The 23,277-nt window shown below is 39.0% G+C and overlaps 1 protein-coding gene and 1 pseudogene across 1 annotated transcript; one reads left to right on the top strand and one right to left on the bottom strand.

The window, feature by feature from the left end:
• Positions 1–23,277, bottom strand: part of LOC132099126 (NACHT, LRR and PYD domains-containing protein 3-like) — a 476,979-nt pseudogene that overhangs the window by 337,716 nt on the left and 115,986 nt on the right.
• On the top strand, positions 11,491–12,294 carry LOC132099152 (somatostatin-2-like). The gene is made up of 2 exons (XM_059505618.1): positions 11,491–11,815; positions 11,909–12,294. Exons 1-2 carry the CDS (start codon positions 11,678–11,680, stop codon positions 12,098–12,100), a joined length of 330 nt encoding a protein of 109 aa, XP_059361601.1. The 5' UTR covers positions 11,491–11,677; the 3' UTR covers positions 12,101–12,294.

Below are 23,277 nucleotides of genomic sequence, written 5' to 3'. Positions count from 1 at the left end.
ATGGAATAAGGTTCTACACAGATAGCAGAGTAGTGTTGGGCTACATCTATAATGAGTCAAGACGGTTCCATGTTTATGTGAGCAACAGAGTGCAGCGCATCAGACAGTCTACTCAGCCTGAACAATGGAGGTACGTTGCCTCTGAGCAAAATCCTGCCGATCAAGGATCTCGTTCTGTTTCATCTGCGAAACTTGAGGCCACAACTTGGCTCACAGGACCTTCATTTTTGTACCATCCATCAGAGCAACTCCCTGACAATCCAAGCTCATACGACCTTGTTGATGCAGAGAAAGATGTTGAAATTCGATCAGAGGTCAAAGTCTTGTCTACTCACATCAAAGTGGATCAGTTAGGTACCAAAAGATTTGAGCAATTCTCAGACTGGAGAACAGTCGTCAGAGCTGTGGCGCGGCTGCACCACATTGCTCACTGTTTCACAGAACCAAGTGATAATAGTCAGTGCACTGGTTGGCATTTCTGCTCAAATGGCTTATCTGTAAGCGATCTCTTGAAAGCAGAGGAAATCATCATCAGCAGTGTACCACATGGAGTGTATTCAGAGGAGTTGAAAAGCATCACTTCCACAGGTGAAATTCCCTCACGTAGTCCACTTTTAAAGTTGAATCCAATCATTGACAGCAATGGTTTGCTAAGAGTTGGTGGACGCATCAGACAAGCAAAGCTAGAAGATAAAGAAAAGAATCCCCTCATCATCCTGGCTCACCATCATATCACAGCCTTACTGGTCAGACATTTTCATGAACGTGTGCAGCATCAGGGTAGACACCTCACGGAAGGCACCATAAGATCCAATGGCTTTTGGATAACTGGGGCCAAACGATGCATTAGCAGTATTATTCAAAAGTGTGTTACTTGTCGTAAGCTAAGAGGAAGGATGGAGGAACAACAGATGGCTGATCTGCCAGCAGAAAGGTTGCAAATGGATCCACCCTTTTCCTTTGTCGGCTTAGATGTGTTTGGGCCTTGGGAGGTGAGCTCACGGCGCACAAGGGGTGGTCTAGCAAATAGCAAGAGGTGGGCAGTGTTGTTTACTTGCATGTGTACCAGAGGAGTTCACACAGAGGTGATTGAGTCAATGACTTCCTCAAGTCTCATTAATGCTCTCAGAAGATTCTTTTCTATTAGAGGTCCTGCCAAGCAGTTGCGCTCCGACTGTGGGACGAACTACGTTGGTGCCTCTAGAGAGCTTAAAATGAGTGAGAATGAACAATCAGAGGTGAGAGAATACCTGCTTGAGCAAAGATGTTCCTGGGTCTTTAATCCGCCACACTCTTCTCACATGGGTGGTGCCTGGGAACGTATGATTGGGGTAACAAGGCGTATCCTAGATTCAATGCTCCTTGAAAACAGGTATTCACAGCTTACTCACGAAGTCTTAGTGACATTTCTGTCTGAGGTCACAGCCATCATTAATGCACGGCCACTAGTCCCAGTCTCCACAGATCCTGAATTCCCCTTCATCCTAACTCCATCTATGCTTCTGACACAAAAAGCTGGTAATCTGTCAACTCCTCAAGAAGATTTCAGCAAGAAAGACATGCTCCAATCTCAGTGGAAACGGGTTCAAGCCTTGGCAGAAACGTTCTGGAATAGGTGGAGAAAGGAATATCTCGGAACACTGGCTCTCGGAGCCGTTGCAAGTGGGTTCACAAGCACCCGAACATCAAAGAAGGCGACATTGTACTGATCAAAGACAAACAAGTCAAAAGAAATGAGTGGCCAATGGGGATAATTGTGAAGGCCATTCCCAGTACGGACGGTATGGTGAGGAAAGTGGAGGTGAAAACTGTTCAACATGGGACAACCAAAACCTATTACAGACCAATATCTGAATTGGTATACCTCCTGTCTTCAGATCAGGCCGTTTAGTTCAGTAACAGTTAGTGTAAATGGTATCTTTGAGATACCAGACGGGGAGTGTTCTGGCTTTGCCTATCTTAGCGTTTTGCTCCCCCTGCTGGTTTTGTTGTATTTTGCACTTTGAATTGGTTTATTCAGTTTCCGGGGTTAGGCTCAAAAGAATAACACAGCACATGGTAACGCATGTTGAATTCTCCATCGATCCATAGCAACAACAGCTCTTAAACGAGGCACTGCTTGTAAGTGGAGTTTGATTATTCTTGATTATGACCTTTTGTATGTATATAAAAGTAATTGTTTTGTTAGTTCTGCATTACTTTGTGTAAGTATTTTCTGTTGGTTTCTCCTGTGGTACATGACTTGACATTTATCATGTGATGTGACAGTCTATTTATGTATTCCTTTGTTTTCATATTGTTTTACAGTTTTACACATTTATTCAGTAAATTTGAACGACGACTCCGGTGTCAAGACTGTTTATTGAGTGGATGTGTTTAGCTTGCTGGGAACGAAGCCAGTACAGAGCTTAAAAGTTTTTTATTCAGTATATCAAAACTGCTCAAAACGCAGATATAACCCAAGTTTTTTTCTGTATTCTGAGCAGTATTGAGATACAGAGCTTAAAAGTTTTTTATTCAGTATATCAAAACTGTTCAAAACGCAGATATAACCCAAGGTTTTTTCTGTATTCTGAGCAGTATTGAGATACAGAGCTTAAAAGTTTTTGCACAGTGTCATCTGTGTAAACGCAAACTGTTTACTTATAAGATGTTTTAAAACATAAAACTAGTGTTGTAACAATGTTGTAGTTATAGTGTTCCTGTGGCTCAAGTGGTAGAGCTTTGCATTAGCACTGCAAGGCTGTGGGTTTGATTCCCAAGGAACACATGTTAGGTAAAAAAAAACGTTAGCCTGAATGCAATGTAAGTTGCTTTGGATAAAAGTATCTACTAAATGCATTTAATTTTACATTTTAAAATTAAAATGTATATTTAATGTATTTATGACATTTATTTTATATTTTAAAAATCTCTCCGGACATCAGTATGACTAAAATAACATGCAAACATTTATTGTTGTAATTGAGACCAAATCAATTAAATTGTTCTAACTGAAAATAACTCTGCAATAGCTACAGCAAAACACACAAAAAGACTGTAATTCCCAGGATTTTGGGCGGCTTTAATTGACAACATCATCAATAAAATAGTCGATCTTGAGGTTTCTAACAAACATCTACTTGTGTGAAATTATTTATGTCCCGGGCCGGCAATACCATGACTGAGGTGTCCTTGAGCAAGGCACTGACCCCCAACTTCATGAAATAAAGTTACAAAAGTGTTGAGAGATCTATGCAGGCTTTTATATGTGATGTGTTTATTCTAAAACACAATACACGGGATCATGATAGCTGTAATATGTCTGTAGAACTCCTGCTCTTATGTTTGAGTGTGCACTACTTATGAAAAAAGGATCCAGAAGAGTGTTGTTTTCTGTTGTACCGGTGCTGATTAGCTGAGTGTATCCTTTATCTTCAAACAAATTGAGAATAGGCTTGTTGTGATGAGACAGCTGATCTTCATTAAAGTCTCCACACACTATAATGGGCCTATAATCCATGATCTCCAGAGATGTCAAAAGGGCATTCAGGTTTGCCAAAAATTCTGCTAAATTATAACTGGGTGGTCTGTAGATCACTGCAAGAAGTGCTTGTTTGGGGGCTTTTATCTTCAAAACCAAATATTCCAGGTCAGTGACATTCTGTATGTACATCAGAGGAGAAACTTGAAAGCTGTTCTTCACATAAATTGCCACTCCACCACCTTTCTTATTTGCCAAATGGGCGTAGTTTGTGTAGGATGCATGTCTGTTGCGTCTGTACATGGTATACTCATCCAGCTGGAGGTATGCAGGAACGGCTGAGCCTGAGAATTGTGTTTCGGTGAGACACAAAACATCAGCAAGTAAAAGTTCATGATGGCATTTCAAATCATCTAAATGACACTCCAGTCCCTCTGTGTTATGATGAATGATTTTAAGAGCAGAATTTATTTTTTAATCTTGTACAATGTGAAGGATGGGTTGAATATTCTGAAAATCTGCTTTTGTCATGTTCTCCAAGGAGGCATTTATTTCTGGATCACAGAAAATTTTCTTTTCATCAAAGTCAGTAATGTGCAGTCCGCTGAGTGTTGTTGTTCTGCTGAGTGCAACATATGCCATGCCTGATTCAAATATGCGCTTCAGAGATACAACAGCACAATCTGTTGTCATTCCTTGGACTTTATGGATTCTGCAAGCAAATGCAAGTTTCATGGGGAATTGCCTTCAAACTGTTCCTTTTTTTTTTAGTGGTTCCTCTGACCTCTCAATACAGACAATATTGTCATCTCCATCAGGTGCTATGTTGCGATGTTTCTGTCCAGCAGTCACATTATCTAGATGAAGACCAATTGATTGAACAACAGGAACACCACCTCGAGTTTGAGCTGTTATTTTTGCCACATTGCCAAAAGTTCCATTAACCAGTCCATCTTCTACATCAATATTTCTAGTAAGCATCACACATGCACCAATAGCAATCTGTAGTTTATCAATTAGATCACGTTTGTCTCCTTTTAATGGAACAGCTTGCCTTTTCATCTCACCTGTTCGTGGATCTTTTTTGTAGTCATGCGCAGAGGTGGGTAGAGTACCCAAAAACTGTACTCAAGTAAAAGTACTTCTAGAAATATTTACTCAAGTAAAAGTAAAAGTACTAGTCTTGAATAGTTACTTGAGCAAGAGTAAAAGAGTATCGGATAAAAAATCTACTCAAGTAGTTAGTTACTAGTTACTTTGGGTCATATATACTGAGCCTATTTTTATTTAGATATATAGATAAAATGTATGTAATGTATGTGTGTGTGTATAAATGTATATATTTCATCAGCCTTTACTCTTTTATAATTTTATCTTCCTCAAACAGATGCAAAAGCCTCTAAGTGCCCTCTGAAATTTTCTTATGAGCTTTTTTTTTTCAAGCTCGTATTTAAGTTCAGTAATTTAAATGACAATTAATAGGTAATTTTCATTGCCAGTAATGTGAAATAAGTGAACATAAACATACAAGCTTGATAAAAATGATCATTATTGAAGGAAATTTCAGATGGCACTTTTTTTTTTCAATAATTTAGAATAACCTAAATAACTGCATCAAACAGAGGGGCGTGTTTTACTAATAATTTGTTTATTTTTGCACAAGGCACTACATCGTGTTAATTATTTTGGTGTTATCAGAATACATAACACTTTAAAATTAAACTTACCAAAATAATTGAGTAAAAATTCAATAAAAGCCAATGTCATGTATGCATTTGTGGTGGTATGGAATACTATTTTATAAAGGTTTCGAGGAAATTAAAAGAGGTTAAATTACTTAAATAGTTAATTTATAAATGTTATTTTTAAAGTTTAACGTTAACTTATTTCTACTAAGTTTTATTTATTAATGTACCAGATGCAGTTACTCAGATTTACTACATTTTTTAGAGTGTATCCTCCATCTGTTTGCATCTGTAGATTTCTTCTAAATTCACCAATTTAGATTTCTAAATTTCAGGGGGAAAGACTCTTGATGTAAGTCAATAACTGGGGACGTTCTGTATGCAAATTAGGCGTCAACTAGTTAAAATGCGCACATTTGCATCTAATTGACAGGGAAATGCAGGTAAATAGGATAAACAAAATAACTAAAGCATATCACCTGGTGGTGATATATGCTTATTTTATTAACTTATTTTATTACATGGCTTGGTTGAATTCCAATGTAGAATGCGGTCTGTTGCTTATAAATCCGCTGTGCGGAGTATAACAGACCGTTGCCATGAAAAACAGAGCGTTGCTATGGACTCACAGGATTCTAACCGTAGAGACGGAGCGGACTATTTTCTTTAGCGGAAGCAATACAATCGGGTTTAACAATCGGGGGAGAGGGAGAGGGAGCGCTTCAGAACTCCTGACCTGATATTTAAATACTATATTTCAATAAATATATTTGTTTGACAGGGAAGCTGTGTGCAAACAGAAATATATATTATTTTTCAAAAAATTAAAAAAAAGCATCCCAGAAAAAAGGGCACTTTCTCTCCAGGAATAAAAAGGGCAGGTGCTCAAGCCCCCTTTCATGTCTATTGTGTGCACGTGCCTGGCCCAAGTTATTACCTGTTAAACAGTAGACAGCACACGCGGTGTTCATCTAATAAGGATCTCCATCGCTAGCAAATAATAGCCTTTGCAAATCTGCTTTCAATTCAGTGCAGTTCCATAGCCACGTTTTCAACGCTGCTGATGTTAAACGTTACAACTCCGAGTGAACCACTTCAGACGCTCAGCGCGTGCGGCAGGGAACTGAACGACTCATTCAAACTGATTCATGAACCAATTCACTCGTTTGCCAATTGGTTTGATCAAGCCTTTGAACAGAATTGACTCAAAAGAATGAATCATTCGCGAATAGGCATCGCTCATTGCCCAGAGAAAAGTTTGGAGTAAACTGAAGCAGTTATAACATTTAAGATAAAGTAACGAGAGGAGCGTCGCGCACAGTAACGAAGTAAAAGTACAGATTTTCTCCCCAAAATTTACTCAAGTAAGAGTATAAAGTACCCATCTTTAAATATACTCCGAAAAGTATTAGTTACCCCAAAAAATTACTCAAGTAAATGTAACGAAGTAAATGTAACTCGTTACTACCCACCTCTGGTCATGCGCATCGAGGTTAATGATATCTGAAAAGCGCGAGGATATGGCTTCAGTATTATGACTGTGTACCTCTTTATTAGTTGCATAGATGTGTAATGCAGCAATAGGGCACTCTTCAGGGGATGATCTTATGACTGCTTCTAACATGCACTTGTCTGCATCAGTCAGTTTTGCTTGCTTCTGTTTCACCCTCGTTTCTGTTTCACCCTGTTTCACCCTCGTTGCTCTTCTCAGCAGCACTAAACGTACAGAAAAATGTGGGAGTGCCAGCTGTCTCAACATAGCAAACAAATCACGCAGAGTTTTCTCCAATATGCTGGAGTCCCTCTTAATGGTTGCATGAAACGTGTTGCCTCCTTATTATTCACAAGCTTTTCTAACTCCTGTTTGTCCTGCAGCAGTGAACAGTTTATTCTGCGTCCATCACGGGTCATGGGTTTCGCTTTTCTCAGCTGGATAGACATACTAGATGTGGCAATATGCATTTCAGTGACAAACTGAGCAAAGAAGATGTAGTTTGTGTCTCTTGCACAACGATTGTCAATAGAAAATAGCCTTGTGTTAAAGTATCTGCTGGGGGAAACATGTTTTGCTCTGTCAGGCTCATCAAAGGTATTTTTCCCATCATGGAATTGAACCGGGAACGACATTGATTCAAGTTTTTTAACTTTGAAAATGCTAACAGGACTATTTTTCGATGCTGGGGCAATGCAAAATATTCCGTCATCATAAGACAACAGCTGCTGACCAAGATCTGGGGGCTGAAGACATGTATCCAAAGCAAGGCCTCTTGATTGCTCTTCTGTGGTATTCTCAGGGTCATCACTTGAATCATTGTGTTGATTCTCATTGCTCTGATCTTCAGTGTTCTCGTTTTGACTGCTGCTCTCAACATCCATTTCCTCATCAGGAGCACTGATGTCATTTGCGGACTGTTCATGCTCATTGAACATTTCTTCTTCTGAGAGTGCTGCATTAATGATTATATCTTTATATTCTGAATGCATTTCCTTTAGTTTTCTTAAAGCAGACAATACCTTACGCATGTTCAAAGTCTGAAACTGATAGTGACCTTGGTAGCACAGACGTCTTTTCAGTTTCACTGTAAGAAGCTGTGATTCAGTTCTAGGCCTTGGTAAACAATTTACTGTTGTTTCCACTTCAGATGCAACGGAAATTACAGCTCCTTTTATAGCTCTCTGTTGGCCTTTAGGAAGTATTAAAATTTTCGCAAAGGGAATGTACTTTGCAATAACATGTCTTTCTAGAATATTCAAATCACACAGTTCTGAAGGAATGGGAGTGAACTGAAGCATATTAGCTACAGCAATATCTGGCATTAGACCTCTCAAAAGTGTCCTATGGCATCTGTGACAGATCCATTCTGTTTTCATGTTCTCCAAGGCACATCGATCAGGGCAGTCAGAGCAGATGTGAACATAGTTTCCAGTCAAGCAAAGTGCAGCAACTGTTGGATTTTGTTTATATTTATGCACTTCACAATTACGCACTTGATTGGAGAAGAGTGCTCTGGCACAGCATGTGCAGACATAAGTTGGCCCCTGTTTTATGACTTCTCTGAAAATATTTAAGGCTCTTAACATGCCTGGATCTTGTACTATGTCATGCTGTTTATCTTGTAATGTTTCTCTCTGCCAGGGCATCAAATAATTTTTTTTGTATTTGTACTGTATCTCTTGTGCACAATGTACTTTTTGAAGTACCTTAAGCGCAGATGTTTTGCATTTAGATTTGAATAAATTATATTCTTTCTGACGAACCCTAAAATGAGCATCACATGATAATGCTGTTTAAAAATTTCCTTCCTTTTTTATAGAAATTAGGATCATTTTTGCACCGGTTTGTGTATTGGTCCTTTTTCCTTTGCCTAAAAATGGGATCTTTTAAATATCTGTCAACAAGAAGTTGCTTATGCTTTTTCTCATATTTAGGATTGTTCTTCTAATTCTGAATGATATAATTCTTTTGTCTCTCTCTGAATTGTTCCCGATTCCTGTAATTCTGAATGATTTAATTCTTTTGTCTCTCCTTGAATTGTTCCCGATTTCTGTAATTCTAAATGATATAATTATTTTGTCTCTCCCTGAATTGTTCCCGATTCCTGTAATTCTGAATTATATAATTCTTTTGTCTCTCCTTGAATTGTTCCAGATTCCTGTAATTCTGAATTATATAATTCTTTTGTCTCTCCCTGAATTGTTCCCGATTCCTGTAATTCTGAATTATATAATTCTTTTGTCTCTCCCTGTATTGTTCATCATTCTTGTAATTCAAGGTTATTTTACTCTTTTTATTCTCTCTGTATTTTTCATTATTTTTATAGTTGTTTTTAATTGCTTGTTTGTGTTTTTCTCTATAAGTAATTTTATTCCAATAGTTGTTCATCATGGCTTGGTTATGTCTTTGTCTGTATTCACTACTTGTTTTATAATCATAGACTTCACGTACAGCCTGTTTTTTGTCATAATCATCTTGCTTCTGAACCATTTCTTTGTACCATTTTTTATAGTAAGACTTTTGCTTTTGAGTCTTGTTCAGCTTTTCTGTCTGCTTGACTGTGAAATGTGAATTCTGGTGATTTGGAGCTGAAAATGGCAATTGATCCTGTGACAGTATGTTGTGAGAAAGTTCACTCAATGGTACATTTTTATATTTGTCTTGATTTTGAACAACAGTAGTTTGAACTTCCATTTTATCTTGATAAATCAAGTGGGCTTGTTCATCAGTTGATGTGGCTCTGTTAACAGCAGTCTCAGATAGTTGAACTGAATCTTGGACTTGAACATACTGTTGTGGGGCATCAGCAGATGAGCATTGTTCATCGTTTGACAAAGCTTTGTTCTCAAATGTGAATGATGATTCCACATTAAGTTCAAGGTCACAGCAGTTTGGGGAGACTGTTGATGTGGCTGTGTTAGCAGTGTCAGATAGTTGTTGTACTGGATATTTGACTTCTAAATACTGTTGTGGGGCATCAGCAGATGAGCATTGTTCATCATTTGACATAGCTCTGTTCTCAAATGAGACTTCAGTACGTACACAGCTTTCAGTCATCATGCTAATGAACGATACAGGCAGCAGCTCAACCTCTTCCTGGTCTCTCATATCGAAACACCCTTGAAACAATAGTAAAAGCCTGTCCACAAGATCCGATAATTGATAAAACGTCAGGAACATCACTGTACCTGTGCCTTCCTCAACAGGCATTCCATATATTGATCTGCAGTGAGAATCAAAATAACCAAACCTCCCTGATCGATCTCTGAATACAGCGATACAAGAGCATCCACACTTCAGCAAAGCATCACTCACATCAGCTCTGAGACACTGCAAAGTATTCTCAAGATTTTCATATCTGCCTAGTGCAGGTGTATCTCTCAGAGATCCAAACATCTGGGGATGTTTCAGGATGTTGTAGCAGCGAGTGTTTGTCTCAATTGTCTTTGGTAGCTCGTCAAAATTTACCCACAAAAAAGTTACCCACAAATTTTCCTTTGCTCTGCAAAGCTTGTTTGACACTAGTGTAGACTGCATCACCTTTCTCTAAAATGCCATCTAAATCGAAACTCTGTAGCTCATTTCTTTCACTATGGACTGCTAGGAACATTAAGGAATTACAAGTATGCATTAAGGAATTACACTGATGCCCTCTGGAATACACACTGTACCTCGCATCGGTCTGACAGTGAGACGCTTTAACAGACAGCACGTATGGGTTTTCCTCACTCATACCTGATACAGATTTGGTACTATTAGTGGTGCCTAATGAAGATTGTAGCTTTCTGCGCTGTTTCTGGGATTCACTTCTCTTTCCTTTTCTTGGCATGGTGATGTTTCAGTACTGGAATCAAGCAAATGTGTCTGAGTAATGGATAAATATATTGATGTTCACTTATACTTGAAATGGAACACAGATAATGCTTTTATGTAGTTCTACAGAAAAGTTCAATATTTGATATATAACAAGACAACAGTAAATGAATTCATTTGAAGTTAATCAAAAAAAGATTTTGTACTTTTAAAGTGTTGATATTCCAACGTTGTGAAATCTGGAAATTTATTCACTCTTTCTGAATGTGGCTTGGGTATGTTTGGATTAAATTAGTGTTTTATTAATTGTCTTTATTGTTTTTGTATAGCGTTGTTATACAATTTAGGTGTTTGCTATTATTTTTATCATCTCAAAATTGCATCTGATGTGCTTTATGTATGCTTACTGTTTGCATCTTATATGTTCTGGGTTGCGTCTCGTGGCTTTGTGTGCTTGCATGGCTAATTGAGGAAATGTTATTTGATGTTATTGAGGTTTTTTTTTCTTTGTGGAATTTTACTTTCTCCAACAAACTGATTCTGTATGGTTTATAAGCGTTTTGAAAAATGGGGACATGGGTTATGTCCTCATAAGTCACCCTCTCCTTGTAATACCTGTGACATACCCATGTCATTATACAGAGTTGTGTCCTGATATCACAAAAACAAGAGCACACACACACACACACACAAACACACACACACATATATATATATATATATATATATATATATATACTAGTTTCCCATGCAGAAAGATATAGTCAACAGCAAACTGTTCAAGGAAAAGTTGAAGAGTTTCCTGGTAACATCCCTTTACCAGTGATGACTATAAAATATTTATGACCCAGAAACATTCGTAGCAAAATTACTCTAGCAACAGATCAATTTAATGGGGGCTAATTAGTGGTTTATTGGGGGTCCTTCAAGTGAATCCCAATAAATGTTTCATGTGGATGTACTGTGTGCTTAGCGAGCAGGGAAACACCAATTACTTTGCTGAAGATGGAAAACAATATGTAACTGTATTTGAAGTTACATCTGAACCTGTTAATTTTTAACTTGTAAAACGTATCAGCGCGTAACTAATTTTTACTTTGTGTAAGAGAAAGTACCAGTATAAAACAGTCTGGATAAGCAAGAATACACATTTAGGGAGCACATTGCAGAAAAGGGGCTTGAACCAAGGTTGAACAAGCCACATCCTTCAAAACATCAGCTATGGCCTCACCCCAACTTCATCTCACTGTCTACCTGATCTGTTTGGCCATGGCAGCAAGCATCATATCATGCGGTCGATCTCATATGGATACAGACTCCACACTAGAAGCATCTCGTGGCAGTGCTGCTGATGAAGTGGTAAGTTTATAGTAAAACTTTATGTATTATAGCATGTATAAAATCTTAATTTTTGTTTTCTAACCTGAAAAACTGATTAAAATAAATTAACAGATACCTGAGAGATATTCCCTTCCAGAGCTTCAGTGGTTGCTCAGTAATTCAAACCCAGCAGCCATTCAGTCTGACAGCCCATCTCCGGGGATTCTACAGAAAGAACTGGACCTAATGAGGAGAGACAGTGACGACAAACCTCGAAAACCAGGCTGCCTGATTTACTTCTGGAAATCCAAAACAGCATGCTAACCACAGGCAACCAACAGGTCCCAATTGGAGGCCTCCACCACAATCAATATGCTACCAAAAATATACCCATTCCTTTTCCTGAATTCACACTCATCATAAGACAGTCTCTGTCTTTGGAGTGAGTAATTGTAGCCATTATCTTCTAAGAGTGTTCCTTGATCTCTTATATGTCTTTCTCTGAAACATTGCATGCTTGCAATAAACTGAATACAGCATAAAAATGCTCGCCAGTGTTATTTTGTGTGCAGCTGGGATTATAATATTACTGTAGATGTTACAAAGAAGTTCTGAAACAATTTTATCAAAACTTTGCATCAACAGTAAAAAGCTCAAACATATATTCTCATTAGGGCAAAAATAGCCTGAATTATTTAGTGAAACGCATCAACTGCAAAAAAATAAAAAATAAAAAAATAATATAAAATAAAATATATGCATACTCATTCTCACAGTTTACTTGCTATAGTTTAGAAAATGGTAATTTACATACAGTATGACAAGAATGCAGAGTTAAACTGTGTCAGAACAAATTCATTTAGATGATTTCAGATAAAAATTAAGCAAAACATGCTCAGGTCAAAGTGGCTGAATAATTTTTGGTCCTACATTTTTATCAGTTTTAATTGTAGTCCACTGTATGAAGACTTTTGGGTATAATATGTCACAGTTTGCTCTATTTTTCTCACTTACATGAATTAACTATAGTGTCCTGCACCCACTATTAAAAAGAAAAAAGATAAAATGCAAAAATTATATCTGGTGTGTGTGTATATATATATATATATATATATATATATATATATATATATAGGGTTTGAAATTTACTTTTTCACTCAACAGCCAATTTGGTTACTAAATTTTTAAGTTACTGGTAATTTAGAACTTCTACTGAACACAGAAATAAACCATATTACCTATGTTGCAGCTTCATATGTAAATATATTTCTTATAAAATCAAATTTAAGACTTTTTAAGACCTTTTTAAAAATGTAATTAAGATATAATAATACATAGTTGTAACACTAATGAGCGGATGGTATCTCAGCCATCTGTTCCATATTAATGAATCCTGACTCTCTAACACATTCTGCACTCAAAGACCAGAACGTGAGTAAACAAGGACCTTTGTTTTACAATATCTTCCAACATAATTCACCATTTGGGGCTCCGCGATGTCGGCAACATCCTGGTGTGGGTGACAGTTATTACACCTTTGAGACCGTCCAGAGATACCCACGCGAGCCTCAAAGGAGAAACAAAACACATTCCACAACACAAACACATAAGCACACACTAGGGCTGGACGATTTTACCTCGATAATGAATGATCATTTTGTTTCGGTTTTGTTGTTTTTGCCCTCATAGTTAACTGACAAGGTTTGTACTGTAAATATCAGCAGTTATTTTATCTATGTTCGTAACATTTCTTACTAGGGTTGGGTATCATTTGAATTTTATCGATTCCGATTTTTATCGATTCCTAGTTTTGATTCCAATAAGATAAAAAATCCAATATAAAAAAAATTAGGTCAAACATTTAGATGTCAAACATTTTTACAAAGCATTCTGTTGCAGCTGAATAACATGAGCAAAAAAAGCAGCCTACAAAACACTGCAAGAGGAATTTTGCCTGTGATTAAAAAAATACCATAGCAAAAACAACTAGATTAATATAAATTTCAAATATTAAAGTGTTAAAGACAAGTAATAAGATAGGTCAGTAACAAGAAAGGAACAAAAAAATCAATAAGCAATATCATAAATAAATACAACTAAACTAAATTTCAGGTACAGAAACTGAAAAAAAAGTTTAAGTGAAGTGAAGTGACATTCAGCCAAGTATGGTGACCCATACTCAGAATTTGTGCTCTGCATTTAACCCATCCGAAATGCACACACACAGAGCAGTGAACACACACACACACACTGTGAGCACACACCCGGAGCAGTGGGCAGCCATTTATGCTGCGGCGCCCGGGGAGCAGTTGGGGGTTCGATGCCTTGCTCAAGGGCACATAAGTCGTGGTATTGAAGGTGGAGAGAGAACTGTACATGCACTCCCCCCACCCACAATTCCTGCCAGCCCGGGACTCGAACTCACAACCTTTCGATTGGGAGTCCGACTCTCTAACCATTAGGCCACGACTTCCCCCTTTAAAAACACTGCATAGTTTTCTTTTTATAAATAAAATAAAGATTAATCAAGTAAAGTTATTAAATATATTCAGTCAAGATCAGTGAATGATTTTCATTTGTTCTTTGATTAACATTAATGACAGGCAGCGCGTTTATTAGGCTGTTGTCTCTTTAAGCAAAAATACTGCACGTGTGTTTTCTTTCTCATCTGTTTATGTTCACGTAAAACAAAAACGGCTGCGTTTATGATGTTATACTGATGTAGTTTTCTGTATCGTAGTTTCGATTTGGAACAACCTTTTCTACAGTTAAAATACACAGAACAGTCCGAGAACGGACACGAACCGGAAACCCACAGCGCGAACGCCAACAGCTGCTCTGTATGCACGCACTTGTGCTTCATGTGCGCTGCACAAAAACATGCTATAATAAGTTTTGGGATTCTAAGCTACTTTAGTGATAAATCACAGGACAGTGCTGACAACTAGTTCTTCATAGCTTCATAGCTACTGTTTATATGAGTGTTTGTGCCACAATGCAGCTGCGCGAACATGGTAGCTCGATATAAGAATACACATCCGTTCATCTAATCTCTTGAATGTCCAAACCATAAAACAAATACAACTGACAAAGTTTAGTGAAGACGCAAGGCTCACTGCTCACGCGCCATCACTATGTGTTGAACCGGCGTTCACCTCCGTGTTTTGCTTTTATTCCACTGACTGGACGGGGCAGTCATGTGGCCACACACGCAGTAGTATGCTTTTAAGGGGAAAGTGTTAACAGGATTAAAAAACTGAAATAACCAACATGGGAAAATTACGTCGGTTAGGGGTTATGAATTTCGGTTTTGATTATTTTTCGATTAATCGTCCAGCCCTATTAAAAACACACATACACAAATCTTTCTTAACGTTCTGTACCTTCGTCATTGTATTACTAAGATGTATTGAGTATTGCCTTTTTGGTGCATTAGATGTTTACCATAATCAAAAATTGGAGTATCTACAATTTTTATCGTGTGTTAATCAAACTTTAAATGTGTGTAATTCTGCATATGAATGTAACGTCGTGTTTCTATCAGTTATATATGTCATTTATGGTATCTTTATAATTGTAAAAATCCGACTGTGTCGAATCTCGGCGACAAATTACAAAAGATGCATTTATTCGCTCCTATCCACCTCTCCACACGAGGAAGACGAACTCTGAAACATTACTGCATTGGACCTTTCAAATATTGCGCGAGTCCACAGCAGCCCCGGAAGACACAAAAGAACGTGCCTAGCTACAAAGGACCACGCACACACGCACGCTGGTCTGGCGAGTCACAAAGAGACCACATGCAAGTATCATTCTCCATGGAGATTTAAATGCTGCTTAGTTTGTCTATTACCTTTTCAAGGTGATTTGATTCGTTGTTGTCTTTCAAAAGGTTACTGTCTGTAAGTTTGCATAACTGAGCGCGTAATTCTGTGATCGCGCCTATTCTCTCACCTCTCTCTCTCATCCTTTTTCACTCATTCTCTCTCTCTCTCTCCCTCATTTGGATTCCGTTATGTCTTGTACAAAGTTTACTGTCTGTATTGTCGTACGCGTATTTACTCTGTGTGATTTGTAGTTTGATGTATTATTAGTTCAATTATGAAAAACCAATATATATTCATGATTGCTTCTGTCTAAAACGCTCACATCACAAGTCAATGAAATGTCTGATCTTTAGCTACAAAGCTCGTTACTTTTCAGTAATCGAAATTTCATACGGATAGGAGAATGTTTCATGGCCAGAAACTATTTTTCCTTGAATTATAAGAAGTGATAACCCTATTGAAAGTTGATAAGTTAATCTTACGGCTGTTTGCTGGACAAACCACTGTTTGATTTGCGGTAATTCACAGTAAGAGATATCACTATAATTGATATGAAGAATGGAAAATTGACATATTAATGAGTAAATTACAGTGCCTTGTAATGAGTTATTGATATATACAATTGACCTATTTTTCATCTTCAATAATTTTAATGTAACTGTCATATGAGATATATATATTAATCATATTCCTGATTAATTATAAAAATTCCCTATATATCATTTGAGTTAATTATAATGTACAACCCAGTGCGGCTACATATTATTAGTGGAGGAACGTGCGCATTTCAAACTTCGTTTTGTGAGCAACCCAGTTTAATCTGTTTATATGGTTATTAATAATTTCTGCATGCACGCTATGAAATTATGTACTTATGAGATAAGTCGCAAGATGCGAACTCACTCCTAACTGACTGAGGCAAAAAGCTGATCAGTCAGCACGTTAAGTTTCTATAAATACCTAACAGTATAGTCACTGTTATTTTAATGAAAGTAAACTGCAGTATAATGTTAAAAGTCTCCTGTTAAGAAAGACCAAGATCTCTCTGCAGTGAGAACTTTTTAATATTAATAATTAAAAGACGAAGAAATCTCTTTTATTAGTTGCAATATGTAAATCTGAACATGAGCGATGTTCCTCAGATTCAGTTAAAAAGGCCTTGCTTATTAAATATCGTTATTGAATTCGTGGTGAACCACAGTTATATTCAAAATTCACCGATAAAGCTCCTGGTATAAAAAAATTGGCTTAGCTACCCAATTTTAAACCTAAAACATTTAAATCATAAGTGCTATTTTGATAAATGTTTATGGGAGTACAACAGATGGACAAATTCCTGTTGTTCACATTTGTGTTGTTTGTGCAGCGAAAAGAATCCTGCCTAACGCTCTTGTGCAATATCACCAAATCAGCGCTGACTAGCGCACAGAGTTTAGATCACACTGAAATCGGCTGTAATTCTGCTGACTAAACACCAGGGCGTCCTTTTTCAGAAGTTTCAAATGACACACTGCCTTCTGATTTCAGCCTGCATGAGTGCAATTACGCCATCTCGTGGTCGTTTCTGATAATGCGCTCACTGCTAAATCTCTATTCCCTTGTGATTTATTGAATTAGCTGTCTAAATTCTCAATAATTATTTGCATTTACAGCTTTGCTCATGCAAATATTATTTCAGGTTAGACAATTTTTCCTTCCTTTGACTGTTTATATTTACTTTGAGTTTGGTGATTTGAATTAAAATTTAATTGTTTAATAGTGTAAATCTAGATGTTTCAGGTCAACCACTGATTGACCCACTTAGAAAGAAGTAAGCCATCTAGTGGCAGTCTCCTGTTAAATCGACTCACAGCTCTCAGCTCTCTTTGCTCTCTTTTCAATTCTCTTTTGAATTGCATATTTCCACTTTTACCCTTTTGGGATTAATTTCATAATTATTAATGATACCTTACTGTCATCATTGGTTATTATAGGATATTGTTCTGATTTTCCTTTTAATTCTTCTTACATGCTTATTTTAAATTTCAATTTAAACCAGTTTTGAATTTTTAATTTGAATTAAATTTTCTGCTCACCAGGTTAAGCACAGAGAGGGAGTACGCTCCCTTGTGGTGAAAACCAGCTACTTCTTCTCCCGTGTTTCATTCCTGTCTTTTGTTATTTTGATTTTTATTCTTTTTCTTCTCTCTTTTGGCTAAGGTTATTTTGATAATTACCATCATTATCATAATTTATTTTTTGTTGTTGTTTTATCATTATTAGGTAAAGCTGTTACCTCTCATTTCTACATGTTTACTCAGTTGATGTTAAACAAACCAAACCTTAATTAACTTTATGTTTCCTTTGTTCATCCTTTGTGTATTTGATTGTAGAACTCCCTTGGTGATTGGACAGTCATCTCAGGTTTCCAGTGAGCAAGGGAGCTGACCAGCGTTACCGACACTGGCTGTGAGTGAAACTCGGTTCCTCTTATCTCTGTCTGTTGCGGCACACAGTGGAGACATCATCAATTTGGCACTCCAAAGGTAGTCAATCAGTCCTGCCGACACACACAACGCAATCTCTGGGACCAGTACCTAATCCGAGGCATAAAACGGGGGCCACTCTCTTTTAAGAGAGGGTTCTTGGGAACAGCCCAATTTTGCAGTGCTGTCTGGCAGTTGACATTTTGGTGTTGCCAGGTTGTGTTAAAAGTCACAAGCTGTTTGAAAGGGCGCAACGCCAGAGTAACGGAGGGCCAGGGACACTGCGGTTGAGTGTTTGGGGAGCGCCGGAGAGGTTGACCAAGACACTGCTTTCCACCTGAATGGCTTCAATTCACCCAGGTGAATCAAATGTGATAAAACCCATCCACTTATTATAAGCCACTGAATATTAGATATTCCCCCAGATATATTTTAAGTGTTTGACCCATTGCTTCTTCAAGCCACACCATCTTTCTAGGTTTCCTACCCAGATAGCCCCACTCACCTGTTGGCCCTATCTTAAAATCTAGCAGTAGGCTTAGGCCTCCTTATTCTCACTAACACATCATGTTACTATTGTTTTTATCTCATTTCAAGTGTTGTGTTTCACTTTGATCTTTTTCTATCCTCTGTTCTGTTGTGATTTGTTTCCAGTAACCTATGAGAGCCACCAAAGAAGCTAAATAGTAGAGCGACAACCAGCAGCCGGTGTCATCACTCGACCCGCTAGGCTACTGCCTGTCAAATCTCCAAAAGTTAATTTTTGCATCAGTTAGCCCCAAAATTCTCATAAACGGCACAGCCCGTATGAATATAGCTTGTTAACCGTAGAACAGACTTGCATTGGTCTTTTTGTGTGTGTGCTGTGTTTCTCTCACCTACAGTAAGCCAGGATGTTCCAGTCATCCAGTCCAGCAGTCCACGGGGGCCACCTCTCGACATAGTTGAAAGCAGTGACGATCCCCTTCCTGCCCAAGGACGCCAGTAACCTGCAGCACCCAGAGCAACTAGACACCGAGCTAGATGAACTGATGGCACCCGATCCAACCGAAAGCGACTACTACAAAGAACTCGCCAGGATCCTCGGAAGCCTAGTTCACATTCTCGTCGCCCAGGCACGGCTCAGCGAACGGAGCAAAATTGACCTTGAACAGCAAGCAGCAACGCTTAAGCTTCAAGCGGAGGAGGCCTGGAAGGACCAGGCCCGAACCCAGAGTCGCCTTGATCAGCTCCTCCTCGAGACCCAGAACCAGCACGAGAAAGAGGACGACACAGATCCAGAGCTACAGAAAGAAGTAGAAAGACTTCACAATGCCCTGCAAGATCTTCGCCTCGACACAGATCAAAGAGAACAGCTGGAGAGAGAAGCCAGAAAAGAACTCAACAAAAAACTCCAGCAAGGTGACGCTCTCCTAAAAGGAGCAGAGACTGAACTGAAAGAAAGAGACTCTAAAACCTGGGCCTGCGAAAAACACTTGCAAGCGGCCTGAGCTAAAATCAACGAGCTTACTCTGCAGAGAGACGAGCTCCAAGATGAACTTGACACTGTTCACGCAGAACTGAAACATTCTGACAGATTACAGAGTGGCTGGATCGGAGAAATGCACACCACAGAGTTTCTCCCGGCCCGCCACTCTAACCCTTTCAGCCAAGAACCCAGAGCTAAAAAAGGGGGTGTAAGCCCACGGCTCAAGAAATCACCAGCCAGCTTACAAGAACACCTGTCAACAACGGAGGGGTGAGAGCCCTTCCAGAGAACGCATGCCACTAAACCCTGCACGGCTCACTGAGAACTTGACAAGCTAGCCAGAAGAATCCCTACGTTCAAACCAGATCCTGAAGGAGGACATGACGTTCACGCTTATTTACAAGACATTGACTTTCACTTGCAAACAGTCACCAATGTGACAGATGTGAACACATTGTACCTGTTAAAAATCACGTCCAACCGTGATGTGCATAGTTTTCTGGATCGTCAACCAGAGACTATCAAAGCGGACTACCAGCAACTGCAAAATGCTTTGATTCCTGAATTCTTTGATCCAGACTCAGACCATGGGCTCCTTTTTGCTATGGACCTCAAACAGGGCCGACTTGAAAACCCACATACTTTCTATAGTCAGCTACGAAAAGCCTACTTCGGAGCATGCAACAAACCAGGTATGGAACAGGATGTCGACTTAAAAACTCTGTTCCTCCGAAACCTACATGCCAGTTGGAGTTTTCATCTCAGAGTCCCAGCTTGTCTGCGTAACATGACTACACAAGAGTTACGGAATTTAGCCCACAAGACTATTTCTGAAAAGACTGTGAAAAACCCCACAATCTCGGTCTCTGAACACTGCTTGGAGTTAACCCTAGAGGGCGCCCCACAACACCGCAGTCACAGACCTTTTTCCAGAGAGTCAATACCGTTCCAAGCCAGCAGAGGGCAACACAATCGTGGTGGTGCTCGTCCAAAGCACCAGAGCGAGCGCTCTGAAAGATTCTGGGACCGGCGACCCAAAAAGAGCCGATCCCCTCCGTCTAGGACACAAAGCCCCGACAGCCGGCAGTGGAACCACTCTCGACATGACACTGGTAAGCTCAATCCTGAGCCCACATCAGAAAAACACAGGGCAGCCACGTCTGAGACAGCAGAGATCCTGAGGGTGCTGAAATAGCTTCTTTACATAAAAACTTGCAAGGAAGCCAAGAAAGACAACCCAAACATTTTGTCTAAGCATAAGAACTGAAACCAACACCCTGTCTAACTGCCATCTGTATGAGCCAAGCACCCCGAACACTGCTCGTCATCCACAGACCACAGAGCTAACTGTCACATCACAAGGTGACAGCATCACCCAAGCTCCACAGCTGACAGCTGCACACCCTGAACGAGACAGCACAGGTCCTCACACCAGGTACCACAAACCCAAGGTACCTGAAAATGCTGCTTTGACTACCTGCCTTCGCAGCAAGCTACATGAGACCGGTCCTAACCACCCATCGTTCGTCACACCTGCTCTGATGCCAACATTCCTGGGCAGCCTTGATCAAAAAGGGGGTGTCGTAAAGGAGTGAGCATGGAAGACCTGATCGACACAGGATTAGACCTCACGGTGACCTCATCTCACCTTTTCAAAAGACTCCAATTTGAAGCTAAGAGACAAGATCGAACTCTTACACCACAAACTTGTGAACTGAATGTACAGCTGTACAGCCAGAATGACATCCGGTTTGAACAGGTTGCTTCCATTCACCTGACAATCGGTCCGATGAGTCTAGTACATCCTATTTATGTCTCACCAATGAACACTCATGCATTTCTCATCGGCAAAGACCTGCTAGACCACTTTGACCCTTTACTGAACTTCAAACAGCTAAAAGACTTTGCTCAAGTGCGAGAACTTCTTTCCCTCCAGCCACACAGGTTGCCAAAGCCGGACTGCCAGATCACAGAGGTCACGGGAACCCCAGCAGCCAGCCCCAAAGACAGACCAAAGCTCAAATTCACTCCTCTGCACCTTAGTCAACAAACAGGGTATGGTGGTACCAGCTTACACCAAAGGGGTCGCTGTTCGGCTCAACACGCGATGTGGTCAAACCTTAAACCACATGCTGGGCTTCTTCCAACACTCACCCGAATGTGTGGAACTCGGACTCACACTTGAAGCCACACCCCTCACTGAAGTGTCATCTCATGTAGTTTACATTCCTTGCAACAACTGCACCGCAACTGACATCAACATTCCCAAGGCCTTCCGGCTGGGATGGCTAGTGAGCCATGACTTTGAACTTGTACTACCTGTCATTGGGCCCATTCCACCTGCACTGATAATCAAAGGGAGTACAAACAACACATTGTTCACTGCACCCATCAAATCCGTCGCCATCACATCTGTCATGTCGGTGACCAAAGACCAGGTGTGCAGAATGGATCTGACAGAGGACCAACACCTCGCAGTATACACCGTCTCCCACCAGAACGTCAGTGAGACTGATGAAGCTGCTACACCTCTCAATACCAAACTGACTGATGACACACCGACGGAGGAGCCTTACACAGGTTTTCAATCTCAAGTGCAGCAAATTCTACAAAACGCTCATGCACTTCAGAGCTATACAGATCGCCAAAGACTCAGAAAAGTTCTTTATAAGCTCAAAGAATCCTGTGCCAAAGACTTCTTAGACTGTGGTCTTACCAACCTACACACAGTGCGCTACATATAATAATGTACAACCCAGTGCGGCTACGTAGTGTTCTACAAAAATATAACATACAATTTGTTAACCAATCAGAATCAAGCAGTTTAGTAAAAGTTTTCTGAAAAGAATCAATCACTTATGATCAACAGATTTAATTTGGTCTTTAAGTTGCATCTAAACAGTGATCACCGAACTTAAGCAGAAGCTCAACTGAGTGTGATTAATGCACAACAAATATCTTCTGGACGCTCAAACATTCTGCGTAACCAATGAGGTTCATTCTAGTGTGTTATGCAGCACAGAAGAGGTTGGATCTTGTGTGTTATTCAAGTTAGGTTTAGCTTCTGATCAATGTTTACAAGCAAGTAAAAGACTAAATAAAATGTTCATTATAACAAGCGATTGATTCTCTTCAGAAAATTTAGACTAAACTGCTTGATTCTCATGTATTTGTTTTCTGATCTCTTTATCATTTTTTTTGAAGCGCAAAGACAGACTATGGAAGGAAATCTGACAACATTCTGTCATCAAAAATATCTTAATTTGTCTTCTGAAGAATGAAAGTCTCATGGGTGTGAAACAACATGATAAAGTGTAATTAATGAAAAATTTAATTAAATATTATTTTCAATTTGGGGTAAACTAGCCTTTTAAGTGATTAATGCAAAACTACTTACCAGATACTCCTTGATTAGATGGTCAAAATCTTCCACAAGGTACACCGTAAGGTATTTTAGAAGACACCCCCTTTTTTGATTCACATTGAGGTTCTAGGTGAGAGCACAAACACACACAATGCATTATTATGAAGTCCTATTTTGCATTTATATCTCATTTTGCATTCTAACTCAAGCCATGATATAATGATTGTAATGTACTGAAACAATATTATAATAAACAAAGGAGGGGGGAGGAGTTGATTGCTTTTTCCAAAAATGTTTGACAACTTAGGATCTGCTGTAAAGATTTTAGAAAAAAAAAAAAAACACTAAACACTGACATGAATTGAGACAAATTA

This window comes from Carassius carassius, chromosome 22, assembly GCF_963082965.1.
Source record: "Carassius carassius chromosome 22, fCarCar2.1, whole genome shotgun sequence".
Lineage (NCBI taxonomy): Eukaryota > Metazoa > Chordata > Actinopteri > Cypriniformes > Cyprinidae > Carassius > Carassius carassius.
Note: the sequence above shows the minus strand (reverse complement) of the source record. Positions and strands in the feature narration are given on the sequence as shown.

Bases quoted from the DNA above. Each gene is read 5' to 3' on its own strand.
- LOC132099152 (XM_059505618.1), top strand. From the start codon at position 11,678: ATGGCCTCACCCCAACTTCATCTCACTGTCTACCTGATCTGTTTGGCC. The intron at 11,816-11,908 runs GTAAGTTTATAG...ATAAATTAACAG, and splicing joins GCAGTGCTGCTGATGAAGTG to ATACCTGAGAGATATTCCCT.